At 41.7% G+C, this 18,722-nt stretch overlaps 1 protein-coding gene across 1 annotated transcript; it reads right to left on the reverse strand.

Moving 5' to 3' along the window:
• Positions 1-771: 771 nt before the first annotated feature.
• On the reverse strand, positions 772-5,969 carry ADNP2 (ADNP homeobox 2). Its single transcript, XM_037805666.1, is given in 3 exon segments — positions 772-4,311; positions 4,313-5,779; positions 5,859-5,969. Coding segments are annotated over 2 exon segments (2,970 nt in total). The 5' UTR covers position 5,779; positions 5,859-5,969; the 3' UTR covers positions 772-2,807.
• Between the last annotated feature and the right edge of the window lie 12,753 nt (positions 5,970-18,722).

Here is an 18,722-nt window from a genome sequence, read left to right on the forward strand (position 1 = left end):
AGACTTAAGTGGGGATCTATCACAATTAGGAGTCCAGGTTACGATCCCAGTTCCTCCCCCTTTTCCGGCTCTCTACGCTTGGCAAATTATCTAACCTCATCATTCCTGTTTCCTTAAAGGTAGAAGGATGTACCACTTTAGAATTGTTGTTAAGATTAAATGTTAAAAATGCACAATACATTTACAAGAGTGCACAATATACAGTAAGCACTGAGCATTATTATACTATTAAAGCATTCAGCCCACAACCTAGCAATAGTAAGAAGTTGATAAATATTTATTATTTACTAGGCAGACTTTAAAACTAGTGTAAAAACTAGGTTAGTTTTGGGGCTGCTTCTTTTTTACCTTTCTTAATTTAGCAAGGACAAACAACTCACTCATTGCTTTGTTTAGTGAACCATATGATAGTTCTAGGAGTAAAGGGCTGTCAAAAAGTATAACAGAATCTAGAGAAGCTAAAATAGCATGCTACATTTAAATTTGCTTTTAACTGAACAGTTTCAAATTTGGAATTTTTAAAAAAGTTGCTACCTAGGAAGATCAAGGAAAAAATTTTAAAGCATACAGCATTTTGTGTCTCCTCCCCTTCTGAATTTCTAATCATTACTTTTTAAATGAGTTACTCTGTAATGTTTTTTTCATTTTAAATAACAAATTCACTTTTTTTTTTTTTTACATTTGCAAGAGCTTCCAAATATACTTTTTGCAACTCAGCTTGTATCAAATTTTGATCCTTTAAGCCTAAAATACTGTTTAGAATTAGCCAGCAACTAGCATAACATAAAGACTCAGCACTGAAAGTTGTACTACAGCTAAAAGCAACTGGAAATCAGAAGACCTATATGCCAGTAGTCCTCACGTGGGGCCACGTGGAGATGGTTTGGATCGTGGCAGGAGAGGGATGCTCCTGACACCTGGTGGGTAGAGGCCAGGGACGCTGCTCAACCACCTCCACCATCAACAGCGCCGAATCGAGAAGCCACGACTGACAGGACCATAGAATCAACTGTACCGGGCAGTACACCAGGGCCTCCAGTGTGGCCTCCTTGTTACCTGTCACACTGGAGAGAGCCACCGTGAAAGCCAGTCCCCCACACGGACATCCTGCGGACAGGACTTCTCCAGTACCTTGGGGCACACCTCAGGATTTTCTAAGCACACAAATGTTGTGACCCTGGGAATTAATTTTTTGGGTTATGTTGACTTTTCCAAGTCAAGTAATGTATTTTAGAAAATAAATGTATCTATTTCCATGTTTCAATTATTCCTATGATACAGTAACATTTTTAACTGTTAAAAGAATTAAACAGGTCTATTTGCAGTAGGATACCAAGTTTTAATTCAAAATAGACACTCTGAAACAACGGGTAAAAAATAATAAAGTTTAACAAGCTCTCATTTTGAATTTACAACACTGACAATCACAGACCAGTTTCACAATTGCCTCGAAAATGCACACTATAGCCACGGCATGCAAATACTATATATATTTTTTGAAGTCCATATAGTAACATATTTCCCAGAAGATATGTCACACCCTCCAAAAATATCTACTAACGACTATAAGACAGGTTCCCCTGCTGTGTATCACCAGCAATAGAACTAAACAGTCTCCATCTGTGGTTCTGGGGCTTTCTTATTTTATATTCTGCAGGAGAAACTAGGTTTAACTATCCACAGGACAGTTAAATCATGGAGGTTCCCTATCCCAGATCATCCCACTATCCCAGATAGCCAGGGCACAGGAAAGCCCAATTCCCCAATACTAATATGTTGCCCTCTAGGAAACTTCGTCAAAGATTTAATATGCTGATCATGGAGAGTTAGCTTTTGGTGTACTCACTTCACTTTGTCCCCTGAAAAGCTGGGTTTAAATTTCAATTAGTAACCACACTCAGGGGTAAGAAATTTATTCCTGAGTAACATGGTCTTTCCCTTTCACTCATTTATGAGTAGTCAGGCGAAGAGTTTTTTATTTTTGTATTTTTAAAATGTTTTTTCTAAAGGCACTAAGATTTACTCATATTTTTAAATGGAGAAATTACTTATCACCTTATCAAAAAGAGGAAAAAATTCTACACTGAAAAGTATTTCTGCACCTACAGAATTACTTTATTTGTAAAATAACTCTTTTGATATATGAGCTACATACCAGACTTCATGTTCAGTATATCAACAAAGGAAAACATTTGGTTTTCTATGAGTTATAATAAAAAATACCTGTTATGACAAATCTGAAAAAGGTGAAGTCAAAATTATAATCTATTGTGAATATTTTACAAAGAAGAAATCAGTATAAGTTAATGCAGTGCAGCCTGAAGAAACCATTTACATCTCAGGTTATCTGTATCCACATCTCTGAACACTGTTATCATTTGCTGCTATATGTGAAGTTAACTGAAGAAGAGCAATTCCTTAATTAGTAATTAATCAAGTACTGTATTCCAAAACAAGCTAAGATTTCCTTAAATGACAAAACAAATAGCCTTTATGGATTTAAGCTTTTATCATATGATACTGACACTACTGAGAAAACAAGACATGCAAGAAGTATCAAAAGATTTAATTTACATGACAGAAGAAAACACTAGAAATAACTGTTACAAAAGCAAACTTCAGGAAACAATAAATTTGAAAGAACTATTTGCTTCCTTAGATAGTAGTCTTTCTGAGCACCTGAAATAAATCTAAAGAGCAGTATAAAGACCACTGAAATTCAGAGTTCAACAAGAGTAAAGAAAATAACATATTTTGAACTTCAATTGAAAAAAACTGCTAATGACCTAATAGTCCAGATTTTTTTTCTACAAGTTTTGTGGTTCAGACTCAAAGTTCAATTTGTGCTTAACGTTTTTAAGTTCAGACATGTCAAAGCCTAAAAGCACAGAAGGCTTGTGATTTTTTATTGCTTTCATGCAAATGTATCTTCTTTTTCCAAAAAATGAAGCCACATCGATTTTCCACACCCATAAGAGTGAGGATAACAGTTCTATTTCCTTTTTACTAGGATATGGTCTCTTGTGGAAATAATCTCTAAGAAACTGCTTTTTTTCTTCATAAGAACGGTCTTCAAGCTTTTTAGGATTTAATGCTAAAATCTGGAGAGTATCGTCATTAGCCAGCACGCCCTCTGCCCTGCTGTCATTCTTGTGTCTTTTAAAGGGCACAGCATTCCCCGTTTTCTCTGAAACTGGAGCTAGGTCAGCATTTATGATGAGCGGCTGCTCCTCCCCACCCCTGTGGTCTTCAGCCCCAGAATGGCCATCGGTCAGCTTTCTCTTTACAGAAAAAGTAGAGTCAGGTATCACCTCCCCGTTGACTAACAGCAGTTCACTGTTTTCGATGAAGCTGGGCTGCACGTGAAGGTCTGAGCTGCTATCCTTAGGAGCACTTCTGCACCGCAGCAGGTGCACAGCGATAGCTGCCAGTGTCATGTTTCCCGTGTAAACCCCACAGCAGTGGATACACTTGAAAGCAGGAGACTTTAAAATTGTATGCACTGTTGGCATGATGTGATGCCTCTCCTTCAAGTGGATTTCATATGCCTCTGTGGTCACAAAGGTGCCAAAGCAGAAGGGACAGGTCAGTGCTCGTGTGCTAGGGCTGCTGGGTGCACTCCCGACCTGAGGCCTCACTTTAATGTACACAGGTACAAGTGACTTCGAGTGTATCCCAGCAAGTACTGCCAAATAGACCTCCCTCTCTCCAAGCTCTTCCTTTGGCAATATGGTAATGAAATCAATGTGAGGGAACAGCAGGCTGCCGTTAGCATCAATGTCTAACTGGAAGCCTCTGTTACTGTAGTCCACAGGCAACTTCTTCTTCCCCAGATGCATGGTCCTGCTGTGTTCCAGAAGACCCCTGATGTCATGGAAAGTACATGGGCAGAACAAGCACCCCAGGCCATGCATCAGCAAGTGATAGATAAGCTCTTCCTCTGACACTAGGCATTTACATGAGAGACACCAAACCGTCTTTTCTTTCATCCACTTTAGAAATGGTGCACAAGCTGCAAGTTTCTCAGGTTCTAGTCTTTCCCCAGCTTTGGACTCACTGTGTTTATGAGCCACTTCCATATGGACCTGATAGACATTGGAAGGAAAGAGCTCGTTGCAAACAGGACAGGTTTTCCACTGCTTAGCCTGTCTGAGCGCGTGATTTGCCTCTGACACAGATGAGGAAGCCTGAACGAACATATTCTGAGTGGCACTGACCACTACTGGGGCAGAGTGCATGCCTGCTGTGGAACTCGCTATCTGTGCAGCTGCCCCTGGCTGCAGGAGCTGGATAGGCACCTGTGGGGGGGGTAACAGTGGCAACGCCTCCAGGTGGAACAGGCAAAGTGACAGACACTGGTGCAAGTGTGTACGTCGGGATCCCGTTGACCTGTTTGCCTGTTGGTATCAGCTGTCTGAGAATAGAGCCAGAGGTCAGGAAAGTGGTACTCTGCGAAGGACCGGCTCTGACTGGCTGAGTCACAGGCAGAAGGCCAGTATTAACAGACTGATTCACCTGCAGGACCCCTGGCCTCACAGGCTGGCCCATGGGAAGAACTCCTGACATTACAGGCTGGCTGAGCTGAAGAACGCCAGGACTGACATTCTGGGTCACAGGCAGCATACCTGATGAGACTGTCTGGTTCGGAGCAAGAAGCCCTGAAGGGACCATCTGGCCTGCCGGGAGAACCCCTGAGGAAGCCTTCTGACCTGCGGGGAGGACCCTCAATGGGACCGTCTGGCCCGGAGGGAGAGCCCGCGACGGCACCGTGAGTCCAGCGGGGAGGATGCCCGACGGGGCTGTCTGGCCAATGGGGAGCACCCCTGACTGGACCACCTGGCCAGCAGGGAGGGCCCCAGAAGAAGCTGTCTGTCCTGAAGGGATAACCCCAGCAGGAGTCATCTGGCCTGCGGGAAGGACACCTGCCGGCCCTGTCCGACTTGCAGAAATCACCCCTGGTGAGACTGCCTGTAGAACCCCAGGGGGAACAGAGTGGTTCACCGGGAGGACGCCAGATCCCATGGGCCTGCTGACGGAAAGAACTCCAGGCCCAACAGGCTGATGAAGGGGTAAAATCCCAGGACGGATGGTCTGACTGATGGGGAGAACGCCAGTTCCAACAGACTTATTTACAGGTCCAACAGGTTGACTCAAGGGTAAAACAGCAGAGTTCACTGACTGATTAAGTGGAACGCCGTGGGAAACAAAGACAGACTGAGGTGTGGATGGCTGTAGAGCAATGCTATTCTGACCCACCGGCAGAGCACTGGAGACTAGAGCCACTTGGGGCTGGGCCATGGTGGGGGGAGAGTGGGTGAGGCTTCCAGAAGGCCCAGTCACTGGCTGACCTGTGCCCTGAACTGGCGGCACTGCAGCTCGGCTTTGATTGCTCTGTGGCAAGGCAAGATGAAAGCAAGGCGATGTGGCCGAAATGCCAGGAGCACAACTGTTGGATGGTATGGCCAAACTTGAAGCTGGTTTTGGAGCAATATGCATTTGCTTCGAAAGTCCCGTTTTTTTAATATGTTCTGAAATCACAGATCTAAGCTTATTCTCCAAATCTCTGTGTATATCTGATGTCAAAATATGATACATTAAAGCATCCTGGCTGCTGGCATTGGCATTGCACTTTTTACAGTAATACCTGTCAGGTGGTGGGATCTTCTCAGTAGAAAGAGTGTCGTTAGCCTTCGGCTGCTCACCCACTTCCTCTGTCCGCAGGCCAAAGTAGGAGTTAATTAAGTGGTGAAAATGGGCCACTAGCACATGCTTCTTCATGCTGTAGTACAAAGTGTTAGAAAAGTTACATTTTAAACATGTAAAACTTATAACATCATTTCTTGATGGTTTCATTTCACCTGAAATATTCACTGTGTAGTTCTGGACTTTCCGAACAGGCGCATGAAACATTCTGAAGTGCTTCCCCACAACTTTGGGTTGAGATGCAAACACACAGTTTGGGCAAGGGACCACCAGCTCTTGGTCAATCTCATCTTCGTGGTAACGATGCAGATGATTTCTGAATGAAGTAAGCACCTTTGTCGAGTATTTACAGAGGCTACAACAGTATGGCTTTGTTCGGTATCTCTGTGAAAAGAAAAGAAAATAAAGTCTTAGGCATAATCTAGTAAAACTATCAGAGGCCACAACTTCTATATTCCTTGAGCATATTAAAAGTATTTCTTTTAATTTGCTAGTTGGATAATTTAACATTATCAGTCCTCAAGGAACATGTTTATTGTAAGCCAGGTGTGCCAGTTTGAATCTATTATGTCCCCCCAAAAGCCATATTCTTTAACGCAATCTTGTGGGGACAGACGGATTAGTCTGTTTTTCAGGGTGGAACCTCTGATTGAATTATTTCCATGGAGGCGTGGAGCCCACCATTCAGCGTGGGTCTTAACTAGATCACGGGAGACCTTTAAAGAGAGTTCACACAGAGAGTAAAGAGGCCAAAATGCCTCTAGAGCAGCAAAGAGAGACTTTTGGAGAGCTGCCTGGAAGCTGACAGAGATGCTAAGAGATGCTTGGAGACATCTGGAGATGCCCAGAGTTTGCTCCGGAGAAGCTAAGAGAGGAACCCAGACGCTTAGATGCACAGGACATGCGAAGCTAAGAAAGACAAGCCCAGAATTATTTTGGAGAAAGCCATTTTGAAACACAACCCAGGAACAAAAGACCAGCAGATGCCAGCCTCGTGCCTTTCCAGCTGACAGAGGTGTTCTGCACACCATCGGCCATTCTTCAATGAAGGTATCCTCTTGTTGATGCCTTAGTTTGGATACTTTTATGGCCTTGAAACTATAAATTTGTAACCGAACAATTCCCCTTTATAAAAGCCAATCCATTTCCAGTATTTTGCTTAATGACAGCAAATTAGAACACCAGGGGTCAGCAAGCTTTTTCAAGTAAAGGCCCAGAGAGCAAATATTTTAGGCTTTCTGAGCCATACAATACAATCTCTATCGCAACCACTCAAATTCTGCCATAGTAGTGCAAAAGCATGCATGGATAACATAGATTGATGAACATGACTGTGTTACACTAAAACTATGGGCACAAAAATCTGAATTTACATAATTTTCTTGTCTCAAAACTGTATTCTTTTGACTTTTCAAACACTAAAAAAAGATAAAAACCATTCTTAATTAACTTGTGGGCAAAAACAGGAGGCAGGCTGGATTGAGCCTGCAACTCTTAAGTTTGCTGACCCCTGTTCTAAGCTATCCATTAAAACCACAAGTCTCATTACTTAGTTCTCTACTTTAAATTAACTGCATCAATTAAAACAAACTCAGTAATTCTCTGCAAGAGACATTATTTTCCCCCTCTTCTCATCCCATCTCTTAGTTTCAATGTTGTTTTAACTCTAAATTCTAAAATATCCAGTATTTACCTACAAGTAATCTGGTTTTCAAACTGTTATAGCCACACACCATTACTCTCTTTTTACTTCCCCGTTCTAAGAGAAGATGGGTGCTAAGTGGACACGGTAGATATCCAATACAGTAAGATCCACAATAAAGAAAGAGGGATTGAGCTTAAGCTCATGCAATGAATAATACCGAGGTAAGTTTAAGGCCATACAATACAGCACTGACCATGCGGAATTTCTCTTTAAGGCAACTTTGGGGAATTCAGCAACTCTTGGAGCATTTATAGAAGAGTGAGCAAGTTCAGGAGCGCAATCTGTTCTGAAATCCAGTAACGCATGGTGATTTGAGAGTACTGAAGCCTTAGAGCCAATGAACAACAAGACACTTGAGCCTGCCTTGAGTTTTACAGAGAAATGAAGAACAACACAGATTAAATGCTTCATCGAAGGCCCCACGCTCTGTGGCAGAGCCACAGGAGACCCAGATCTTTCCATTCTACAACATGGCTTCTTCATATTATGGTAACCAAGAATTAATTTCCGTCCTTTTCTAAACCTGTGTTCTCATGAATACTCTCTGTCATACACATAAGACACATATATTCCTCTTTTTAAAGATTACGTCATACAATCTCTCTCCTCTTCATGTAGTGTTTCCTCTTGGGTCACAGGTCACAAAAATTATCCCAACACTTTCAGCATCACATTACTGTCTTCACAGCGATCAGTAAAATTCCTGGTTATGGCCTTTTTGCTAGGAACTATAATAAACCTAGGGCAACAGCCATAAACCTCAGACCACAAACTTAAAAAAAAAAATACCATATTTCACTGATTCTAAGGGCCCATTGTCTTTGTATTTGAACAACTCTGATGCACCTTACAATTGATGGTGCAATGTAGATTAAGTGAAGTATTGTTTCAGTCTTTATTAGTGTTTCATTAAATGGTGCATCTTATATTCAATGAAATACAGTATTGAAAGAATGCTAAATTCAATAAGAATTACACTCAATGAAAGAGCACAGAACTTACTAACAATTACATGCTAATATATGTTAATGCTGACCAAATCTTTGAGTTAGGCAGAGATTTTTAAATGCGACACCAAAAACACAATCCATAAAAGAAAAAATGATAAACTGAACTTCAAAGTGAAAAAAAACTACAACAAAAACTGGTCTTTGAAAGACATTGCTTAAAAAACAGAAAGAAAAGACAAAAAGCATTTGCAGACCACAGAGCTGATAAAAGATGTGTATCAGAAACATGTGCTATATTCAAGTCTCAGTAACAAGAAAACAAACAACCCAATATTTAAAATGGGTAAAAGATTTGAAGATAGCCAGATGCCAAATAACCACATGAAAATGATCAACATCATTAGTCACAAGGAAAATGCAAATCAAAACCAAATGAAATACTTCTACATAAATAGACAAAGAAATAAATAAACCTGACAACAAGTGTCATGAGCATATGGAGCAACTGCAGCTCTTACAATGCTGGTGGGAAAGAAAATGGGACAGGCACTTTGGAAAATAGTTTGGCAATTTCTTATTAGAAAAAAAAAAACACAAAAAAAAACCTTACCATAAAACCCAGCAAACTCACTCCTAGCTATTTACCCAAAAGATATGAAAACATGTTCACCAAAACCCTGTACGTGGACGTTCTAGGAGAGTGACCAAAGAGGTGCAAACTTGACTGTGAGATATTCAATTCATGGCAACAGAAGAAGAAACCATTAAAGAGAGAAGGAGAGAAAAAGTCAAGTCACAAGTCCTGGTGCTGCTAGAAAATATGTATCTAGCTAATATCTCTCCATCGAGTCTCAACGTTGCTTCCTCAAGACCCCAACAGCAGGAAAGCCCCAACACCCAAGATACCCTCAGCAGGTCTCTCTGCCTTCAAACCCAAACAGTCTAACACATCACACGTTTCTGTGAACCAGTAAGGACTTTATTACAGTGTGAGCCACATAATCCCACACGATGGCACGGTTTTGCTTTGTTTCCCTAACCTGCCTTTGCTCACAAATTGTAATTCCACAGAAAGATAAACCAAGACACTATCTTCTGAGGAAGAGAAGACAGACGCTAAGTTACCAACTCAAACAAGCACTCACTGAGCATCCATGGGCTCAAATGGAAGGCAAAACAAGACATTGTAAGTATAAGACATTATATTTGTCCTTACGGGATTTAACAAAAACTGAACACTAGCAAACTACATAGTCTCTACAGCTCCACGCAAGAGTGTTCTTTCTTCTTTCTGAATGTGGTGTCTGTCCAACACATGCAATCTCCACCACTTCGTACTGCTATTTAACATTTTATGACTAGGCCCTTTCAACTCAACAACATAAGCTCCTTGAGGAAAGAATCCTAACTTTTACCTTCTCTCTATCAGGCACTCACAACTTTACCTGATTCGTAGCAGGAATTTAAAAATGTTTCTTGATGAAGAAACATACAAGTGGTACCTCAGTACTCGTTGTTAATTGGTTCCAGGAAGGGCAACAAGTACCAAAAACAACGAGTACCAAACAAATTTTTCCCATAAGGAATGATGTAAATAAATTTAATGCATACACAAAACAAAGAGAGTACACGTTTTTAAGGTAATATGTAAAAAGATACGGTTGTATATCACTACTTTACATGCGAAATAAACCTAAAAATTAATAAATACTTAGATTAAATAAAATAAAACCTTCACTTTACCTGCACTGAGAAGAGTCCATGGCCTAATGGGATGGTGGAAGGAGAGAGTGAGGAGAGTTACAGGGAGTGCTGTTTGGAAGGAGAGTCCCCCCCAATAGAACACTGGGCACTTGCACTGCAGGTGCTCTTTCTCTTTTCTGCCTTTTTTCTACTTGCATCACAGGCTCTGACACACTCTTTGTCACCGTCACTAAAAACTTATCCAATGAGGACTGCTTCTGTCTTCTTTTCAGAATTCCTCAAAAATGTGTAATTGGTCATTCAATAAATTTCAAGGAATTGGGGACATCCTTCCTTATCTCCTCCTCACCTGAAGAAATCTCTTCACCACCTCTTGTTGCTGCTCCTTCCGTAGTTCCTGCAGCTCCTCAGGGCTGAGCTCTTCACAATGTTCCTCCACTAACTCAACATTGGCTTTTATCACTTCTTTATTCTTAATGATGATGGAGACTGTTGTTCTAGGCATCCTGTATTCCCTAGCAAGATCAATAATGCAAATACCGCTCTCATATTTGCCTATTGTTTCCTTTTTTGCTCAATGGTGGTGCGAAGTAATTTTCTTTTCTGCTCAGCACTATCACTGCTTGTATTAGTTAGGGTTCTCTAGGGAAACAGAACCAACAAGAGTTATCTATAAATAGAAGATTTTACAAAAGTGTCTCATGCAACTGTGGGTATGCATGAGTCCAAATTCCATATGGCAGGATGCATGAGTCCAAATTCCTCAGAGTAGGCAGTAAACTGACAACTCCGATGAAGGCGTACAATGAACTACTCAGGAAACATTTTGCAGAACAGCTGGAGAAATAAGGCCCTCTATCTTGCTTGCTTAAAAGTCTTCAACTGATTGGATTAAATTCAGCTGACTGAATTTTCTCATTGCAGAAGACACATCCTTTGCTGATGTAATCAGTCACAGATGCAGCCAACTGATTGATGATTTAATAAACAAACCTTCTGGTTTATTAACCAGCCACAAAGTCCTTGCAGTAACGTTTAGGCCAGCGCTTGACCAAATACCTGGACACCATCACCTGGCCAAGTTGACACATGAACCTAACCATCACAGTCCACCCCTTTTCAACTTGGCAGTTATACATGTCACCTTAAACCATACTTTATCTCTAAGGAGAGAACAATAACAGACATATATTTTACCTAACAATACTCAGCTGTCCTGTGTACAACTGGAAACACATTAAATCTCTCCAGAACAGGGTGCAGGTCCTTGGGTGGCATTAACTCTTAAACCTTATCTCCTTTAACTTAAATACTGCAAAATGAACAATACAGCTTACGTCACATGATAAGAGGATAAAACAGAGAAGAAACCAAAGATATTTGCTTTACAGACAAATACAAACATATTCAAAACAAGGAGAAAATATTCATGCCATCAATCCTCTTTTCTGTGACTGATCATGTGGTCGTGCTTCATATTCATCACTACCTTCTTCCATTACCCACTGCATGTTCCCTTTACCCTCAGCAAGCACTTCAGCTGGTTGTGGTTCTCTGCCTGGAGGGGTGACCCAAACCTTCATTCCTGAAGTTTCTTGGCCATTGGTAGTCCTGCCTGGATTGGTTGTTGCAATTTTCCATTGACTTTAATCACAGGGCATGGTAGTACTAAGAGAAACCCTGGGAAATCTCCTGCATTCCGGGAAAACTTGTCTTTCCCTCCATTGTGTAGCTGCAGTGCTGTTTCCCCTTGATAGTCAGGATCAATCACCCCAGCCAGTATAGTAATCCCCTTCCTTGCCTGTGGATTCAGAGGCATGAGAAGCCCAAAGTGGTCAGGTGGCAGTCTTAACTTCCAGTTCAATGGGATTATTGTTGTGTTTCCTGGTGGAAGCACTCCTCCTTTTGGAACTTAGACCTGTAGACTAGCAGAGCTTAAGCTTGCAGGGACAGAAAGCAAAAATTTTCCCAGTGGATCACTAGGAGTGATAGTGAGTGGTGCCACTCCTGTTTCCACCCCTTGATTCCTGGACCCGTGAATCTTGGCTATGGGAGAAACAGCACCATAGAGTGGACACTGATTCAGAGCATACACTGCCTCCTGGAGAACACTGCCCCAACCCTGCAAGGTATTGCCACCTAGTTGGTACCATAGTTGAGTCTTCAACAGGCCATTCCACCATTCTATCAACCCAACTGCCTCCGGATGATGGGGAACATGGTAAGACCAGAGAATTCCATGAGCATGTGCCCATTCCCTCACTTCGTTTGCTGTGAAGTGGTTTCCTTGGTCAGACGCAATGCTGTGTGGAGTACCATGACAGTGAATAAGGCATTCTGTAAGTCCATGGATGGTAGTTTTGGCAGAAGCATTGCATGTAGCGAAGGCAAACCCGTATCAGGTGTATGTCTCTATTCCAGTGAGAACAAATTGCTGCCCCTTCCATGACGGAAGTGAAGCGGTCCAATGCAATCAACCTGCCACCAGGTAGCAGGCTGATCACCTCGGGGAATGGTGCCATATCAGGGACTGAGTGTGGGTCTCTGCTCTGGCAGATTGGGCACTCAGCAGTGGCTGTGGCCAGGTCAGCCTTGGTGAGTGGAAGTCCATGTTGCTGAACCCATGCATAACCTCCATCCCTACCACCATGACCACTTTGTTCATGAGCCCATTGGGCAATGAAAGGAGTGGCTGGGGAAAGAGGCTGACTGATATCCACCCAACGGGTCATCTTACCCACTTGGTTATTAAAATCTTCCTCTGCTGAAGTCACCCTCTGGTGAGCATTCACATGGGACACAAATATCTTCATGTTTTTTGCCCACTCAGAAATGTCTATCCACATACCTCCTCCCCAGACTTGTCACCAATTTTCCAATCATGTTCCTTCCAAGTCCCTGACCATCCAGCCAAACCATTAGCAACAGCCCAGGAATCAGTATACAAATGCACCTCTGGCCAGTTCTCCTTCCAAGCAAAATGAACAACCAAGTGCACCGCTTGAAGTTCCACCCACTGGGAGGATGTGGCAACCCGTGGCCTGAGCAAAACAGGCCTGCAGATCTTTGGTGCACAGCAGTCTGCGTGACCTAGGCAGCTAAATGTTTAACCTACTGTCTTTATAAGCCAGTAAGGAGAAAAAGGATAAATTGACCTTCAAATGTAACTTTATGGGAAGCACGCAGGAAGTGACAGACTCTTAGTCTCACAAAAAGAGCAAAAAGTAACTGTTCCAATGTTATTCTAGTCCTTCCCGCACCACCCCTCAGGTCAGAGTGACTTGTTCCTCCATTTATGCTCCCCCCACCCTTAAGAATGTCTTTGTCTAAAACCCTTATAAAAGGGCTTGCTATTTTCTGAATCACACGGCTGATTTTCCCTGTGAAAGTGGTACAGCCGTTTGAATTCTGCCGCCCTGTGAGTAAGCCCCAAATAAAGTTCATGTTTCAGCAAATGCTGGGCATTCTCTTTGGTCTTCCGACTAGTAAAGCCCCCTCGGGCTGTGACAGAGCATATCCCCTCACCATTGTCCTTCAGGGACATCCCAGAAAGGGGATGAAGTGCTGCAGCTGTCCACTTTCAGGTGGTGCCTGCATATCGTGCAGAACCATCTGTAAACCAGGCCCGAGTTTTCTCTTCCTCAGTCAACTGATTGTAAAGAACTCCCCAAGACACCATAGCTGTTGACTGGGAAAGAGAAGGTAAGGTGGAAGGAGTGGGGGCCATGGGTATTTGTGCCACTTCCTCATGTAACTTACTTGTACCTTCAGGACCCGTTTGAGCTCTATCTCATAAATACCATTTCCATTTTATGATGGAGTGCTGCTGTGCACACCCGACCTTATGGGTCAGACAACACCTAGCTCATGATAGGTAACTCAGGTATCGTGGTAACTTGGTGGCCCATGGTTAAGCGTTCTGTCTCTATTAAGGCCCAACAGCAGGCCAAAAGCTGTTTCTCAAATGCAGAGTAGCTATCTGCAGAGGACGGTTAAGGCTTTACTCCAAAATCCTAAGGGCCTGTGTTATGATTCTCCTATAGAAGCCTGCCAATGGCTCCAAACTGCATCTCTATTTGCCATTGACACTTACAGCACTATTGGCTCAGCTGGATCATATGGTCCAAGCTGCAGAGTAGCTTGCACAGCAGCCAGAACACTGCACATTTTCTTAGGACCCATGAAGAGAAAAAAAGCATAAAAATACACAAATTGACCACAGAAGCTAAGACCACAAGGGGATGTGCACAGAGCAAGAGCTACTGCATGACTAACACACGACCCTTTGTTTTGGCTGGAAAGGGTAGCTTACACTGACAGGTTCTAACTTGCGTATCGAGTACCAAATTCAGTAAGTTTCAAAGCAGTCAAGTACCAAGTTTTGACTTGTATTTATAACATATGGTGTGTTACATTACAGAATCTTTTAAGAATCAATGAGAAAAATCAATGAGGCCTAAGAAAAGATTCGTAAAGGTCTTTAAAGCCAGACATATTTCAACAGCCCATCAGCAGGAGAATAACAAAATCAAAGTGGTTACAAGAAATTTAGTCTGAAAACAGAAAGTGAAATGTAGGATCAAGGGTAAGAGACCACCACTATACTCCATGTGGGAAGAGGTGGAGGCCAGAGGAGAGTCAGAAAAACAAGAAGCAAGAAGGATGGGTGGCCCCACCCCAGTCAAAGCTTTGAACAATCAGCAAAAACTGGCAGAAAACATCTTTCTCAAAGCTCCAGAAAATAACTAAAGACTTCATTAACAGAGGTAGTGCCAAATCAAGAAAAAGATCACTTAAAATGGTAGGACCTCGTGGCTCCCTGGCTGGCCTTCCCCTCACCCCTCACTGGCTCAGTGTGGAACTGCCCAGGCTCCCAGTGCAGATTCCTGGTCCCATTCTACAGGGAGCAGAGTAACCCTCGTGCACATACTGAGAGACTGTCTGTCTTCCCCAATCTGTCTGGCGGTGGCCTGGGGGACTCACGGTCCCAGAACCTGTTCTGTGTGTAGAAGGCGGCTCACAGATCTCCCTACAGAATGCTGTGGGAGGGCAGTCCAGTGGATGCCTGGGCAGGGGACTGCTGGCTGTGGGTATACAGTGTGGTGCCCAGACTGTGAGGGAACTGTTTCCTAGGGAAAAGGAACACTTGTAACCATGAAAACAGAGAAATTCCTACAGCCATGCATGCCCAAGATAAGATCCATGAGCAGATGAACTAAAAGGACAAGGGAAGCCCCAGTGCTTTGGCCTGGAGCTGTTCTCTAACTCATTGTATGGCTCAGCCCCGAAGGAGAGCACTCACATGGGTCAACCTGCAAGGACTGGGAAAGGTGTTTTCTTTTTTTCCTTCTCTTTTTCCTTTTTTTTTTTTTTTTTCCAGCTCCTGGCATTTGAGGAAAGCTCTGTCATAACACTAGCTGGATATAAGCTGAAGGAACAGATGCCTCAAAGTCTAAATTCCAGCAACAACATATAAAGTATCAAAATGTCCAGGTTTCAACAAAATATTACAAAATATGTCTCAGGGAAGGGAGAAGATTAAAGACTTAGAAACCATCAGTGAATGGCCCTAAATATGCCCAACAAGCTAAGGGAAAACATGGACAAAGAAATAAAGGAAATCAGGAAAACAATGTTGAACACAAAGGGGATGTCAATAGAGAGATGGAAATTACGAAAAGGAACCAAACAGATGAAGACCACAGTAACAGAAATTAAGAATTCCCCGTAGAGGTTCAATGGCAGATTGGGAACTGGAAGAAGAATCAATGAACTTGAAGAGAAGACAATTAAAATCACCCAGTCTGAGAAGCAGAAAGAAGAAAAAGTAACAGAACCTGTGGGACCATCAAGCATACCAATATATGCATCGTGGGATTCCCAGAAGAAAAGCAATGAGAGAAAGGGGCAGAGAGAATATTCAAAGAAATAATGGCTGAAAACTTCCCAAATTTAAAAAAGAGCAGGCATGTACCCATCCAAGATGCTCAACTAACTCCAAACAGGATAAACCCAAATTAGATACACACTGCAGCATATTATAATCAAACTGTCGGATGCCAAAGATAAAATTCTGAAAGTCTCAAGAGAGAAGCATAAGGGTCAAATACAAAAATACATACCACTTTCTTTCCAGAAGGTTCCCAGAGAGAAACATCTCCCCATGATGTGTTATGAAAGTACTTCTCTCCTGGATCAAAGCCTTTAAGGTCCTTTCAAAAAACAGAGAGAAAGAGATCAATATGTAAATTCAGATGATAAAGAAGTATTTAGTTAGAACCTGATGACATCACTTGGAGTCTACGAAACCTACATGGGAAAAGTGAAATGAAAATTCAGCCCACCATCAAGTTTTGACAGCGTAACCATTTAGTATGAGAACTGAGGAAAGAGTTGAAATAATCCAGGTAAAATTATATTTTTTAAGAAACAAACAGATGAGAACTCTCAAAAAGGATTTTTAGCCCAACACAAATATACACTTAAGCAAAGCCCAGATGTAGATGCACAAAGATTCTAAAACCCATGTAGTTTCATGAGTACAAAGAAACAAAATAGTGCTTCAAAGTAAAATAGTTTTTCTCCTTGCATGCACCCTTTTTTTAGAACTATACCTTGCTATTTCTGTTCATTCCATTTGTCTTAGAGAATGATAGGTAAGTACATTTTCATATTACTCTTTCACTAAGACTTTCCCAAGCACAGCAACCCAGAGTAAATGGAGTACAAATAAACTTCTGAAGACATTACTGGTAGAAGGGGGGAAGGCAGGAGAATGTTGAAGGATACCTCTAACATGGATATGGGTAAGAACGATATAAGACTCAAAGATTACGAGGCTTTTGGGCAAGGGAGCAAAGAAATGACCATAAGAACACAGTAATCTACTAACTTTTTGTGTTGTTTTTTTTTTCCCTGCCTTTTTGTAATCAACACTAATTTAATCCTCAAATTTTACATCAGTCTCTAGGACACAAAAAGAATCAATAACAGGGAGATGATCCCAGAGTTCACAGAACAGGGAGCTCTACCTAACCCTGCCTGCATGTCCAGAGAGGTGGAAATAAAGACCTGAAGGATGCAGCAGTTAGCTGTAGGACAGGTATTCACACTGGAATGTGAGTGGTACAGAAAGGAGACAGAGGGACAAGAGAGGTCAGAGGACAGGCTCCAGATGAGAATAAAAAGCAGCTGTAGTTTGAAAGAAGGTTTACAATGTAACTGTTCAAAATAGTGAGAACTAAAGGAAAAGATGTCGTGGCAATGGATGGAAAGGAGAAGCGGGGAGCCAAGGCAGAGCTTCCAGGGACTGAGGTGTGTGGGGAGTGGTGAGCACAACACAGCCCAGGTAAGTCGGGAGACCTCTGTGACAGACACTGTGCCGAGCTCTCCAGGGAGCCACTCTTGCTCATCTTCCTGTTCTTCCCTTTTCTGATCACACAATTTCATTTTCCTTAACGGACATATAGCAAACTTAATTATGCTTCTCATTACAGGAATGTATTCAAGAGGCTTATGACTATTATTTATAATGTAAAACACTGTTAGCAAGAAAAACATCTTATACTTTGCTCTAAAAGTAACATTTTAAAGTCTATATAACACACAAATGTTTTCTTCTCCTTTTCTTTTGCCTGAATAGAAAGAAGTAACAATCCACTCCAATTTTGCTCTCAGCTACTTCCCAAAGTGTGAGAACTTTACTTACACAAACTAGCTCATTCATTTAAGAAATACACACTGTATTAAGAAATGGGCAAAAAAGGTGACAAGACCCTAATCTTAGAGTGCTCACAATTCCATGAAAACTAAAAGTAGTAAATACTGGATTCAGAATTAGTCCTTGGCACAAACTTGAGATCTTGGAAAAGGTAAATTGAGACTACTATGGCTTAACAAATAAAACTTTTTATTTATGAATTTTTCTATTGTGAATTTTAACATATATACATAAAAGAGAAAACTTTCAAAGTATGATTTAACAAGTAGTTATAACGAAAACGATTTTCAAAGAATGTCATGGGTTACAGTTCCACAAGTTCAGTTATTTCCATTATTGTAAAATATAACATATATAAAGACATTAACTTTCAAAGTACAGCTCAACAAGCAGTTATATAGGTAATTTTTAATTTCATAAAAATATCATGGGCTACAGTTCCAGTTTCAGTTCTTTCCTTATTGTGAAATACAGGATATATACAGAAAGGTGATAACTTTCAAAGCACAATTCAATAAACAGCTATACAGCAAATTTCAAAGAATATTATAGGTTACTGTTCCACCATTTCAGTTATTTCCTTCTAGCTATTCTAATACCCCAGCAGCTAATGTATATTTATATAAAGTTTCAGTATTCATAAGCCTTTGTTAAATCCTATCTTGTCTGTTGCTACCCCTTCACTCGTTTAATCAATTTCTCGATCTTCAGGGGTCTAGGCAGTGACCACCCTAATTTATTCATGTTGACATCAGGGGGTGTCGACAGTATGGGCAAACGGGCTGCAACTGACTGTTGTTCTCAAAGAGGCTGTAGCCTATGAGTTTTAGACTTGTCTGGCATGGGAACACTCTGGTGGATTTAAGTTTCTGACAGACAAAACTCAGTGAGTAATCTTTCATAGAATCTCAGATAGGGACCTAGGAATTTTGGGGCTACT

Source organism: Choloepus didactylus, chromosome 16, assembly GCF_015220235.1.
Source record: "Choloepus didactylus isolate mChoDid1 chromosome 16, mChoDid1.pri, whole genome shotgun sequence".
In the NCBI taxonomy this organism is placed as follows: Eukaryota; Metazoa; Chordata; class Mammalia; order Pilosa; family Megalonychidae; genus Choloepus; species Choloepus didactylus.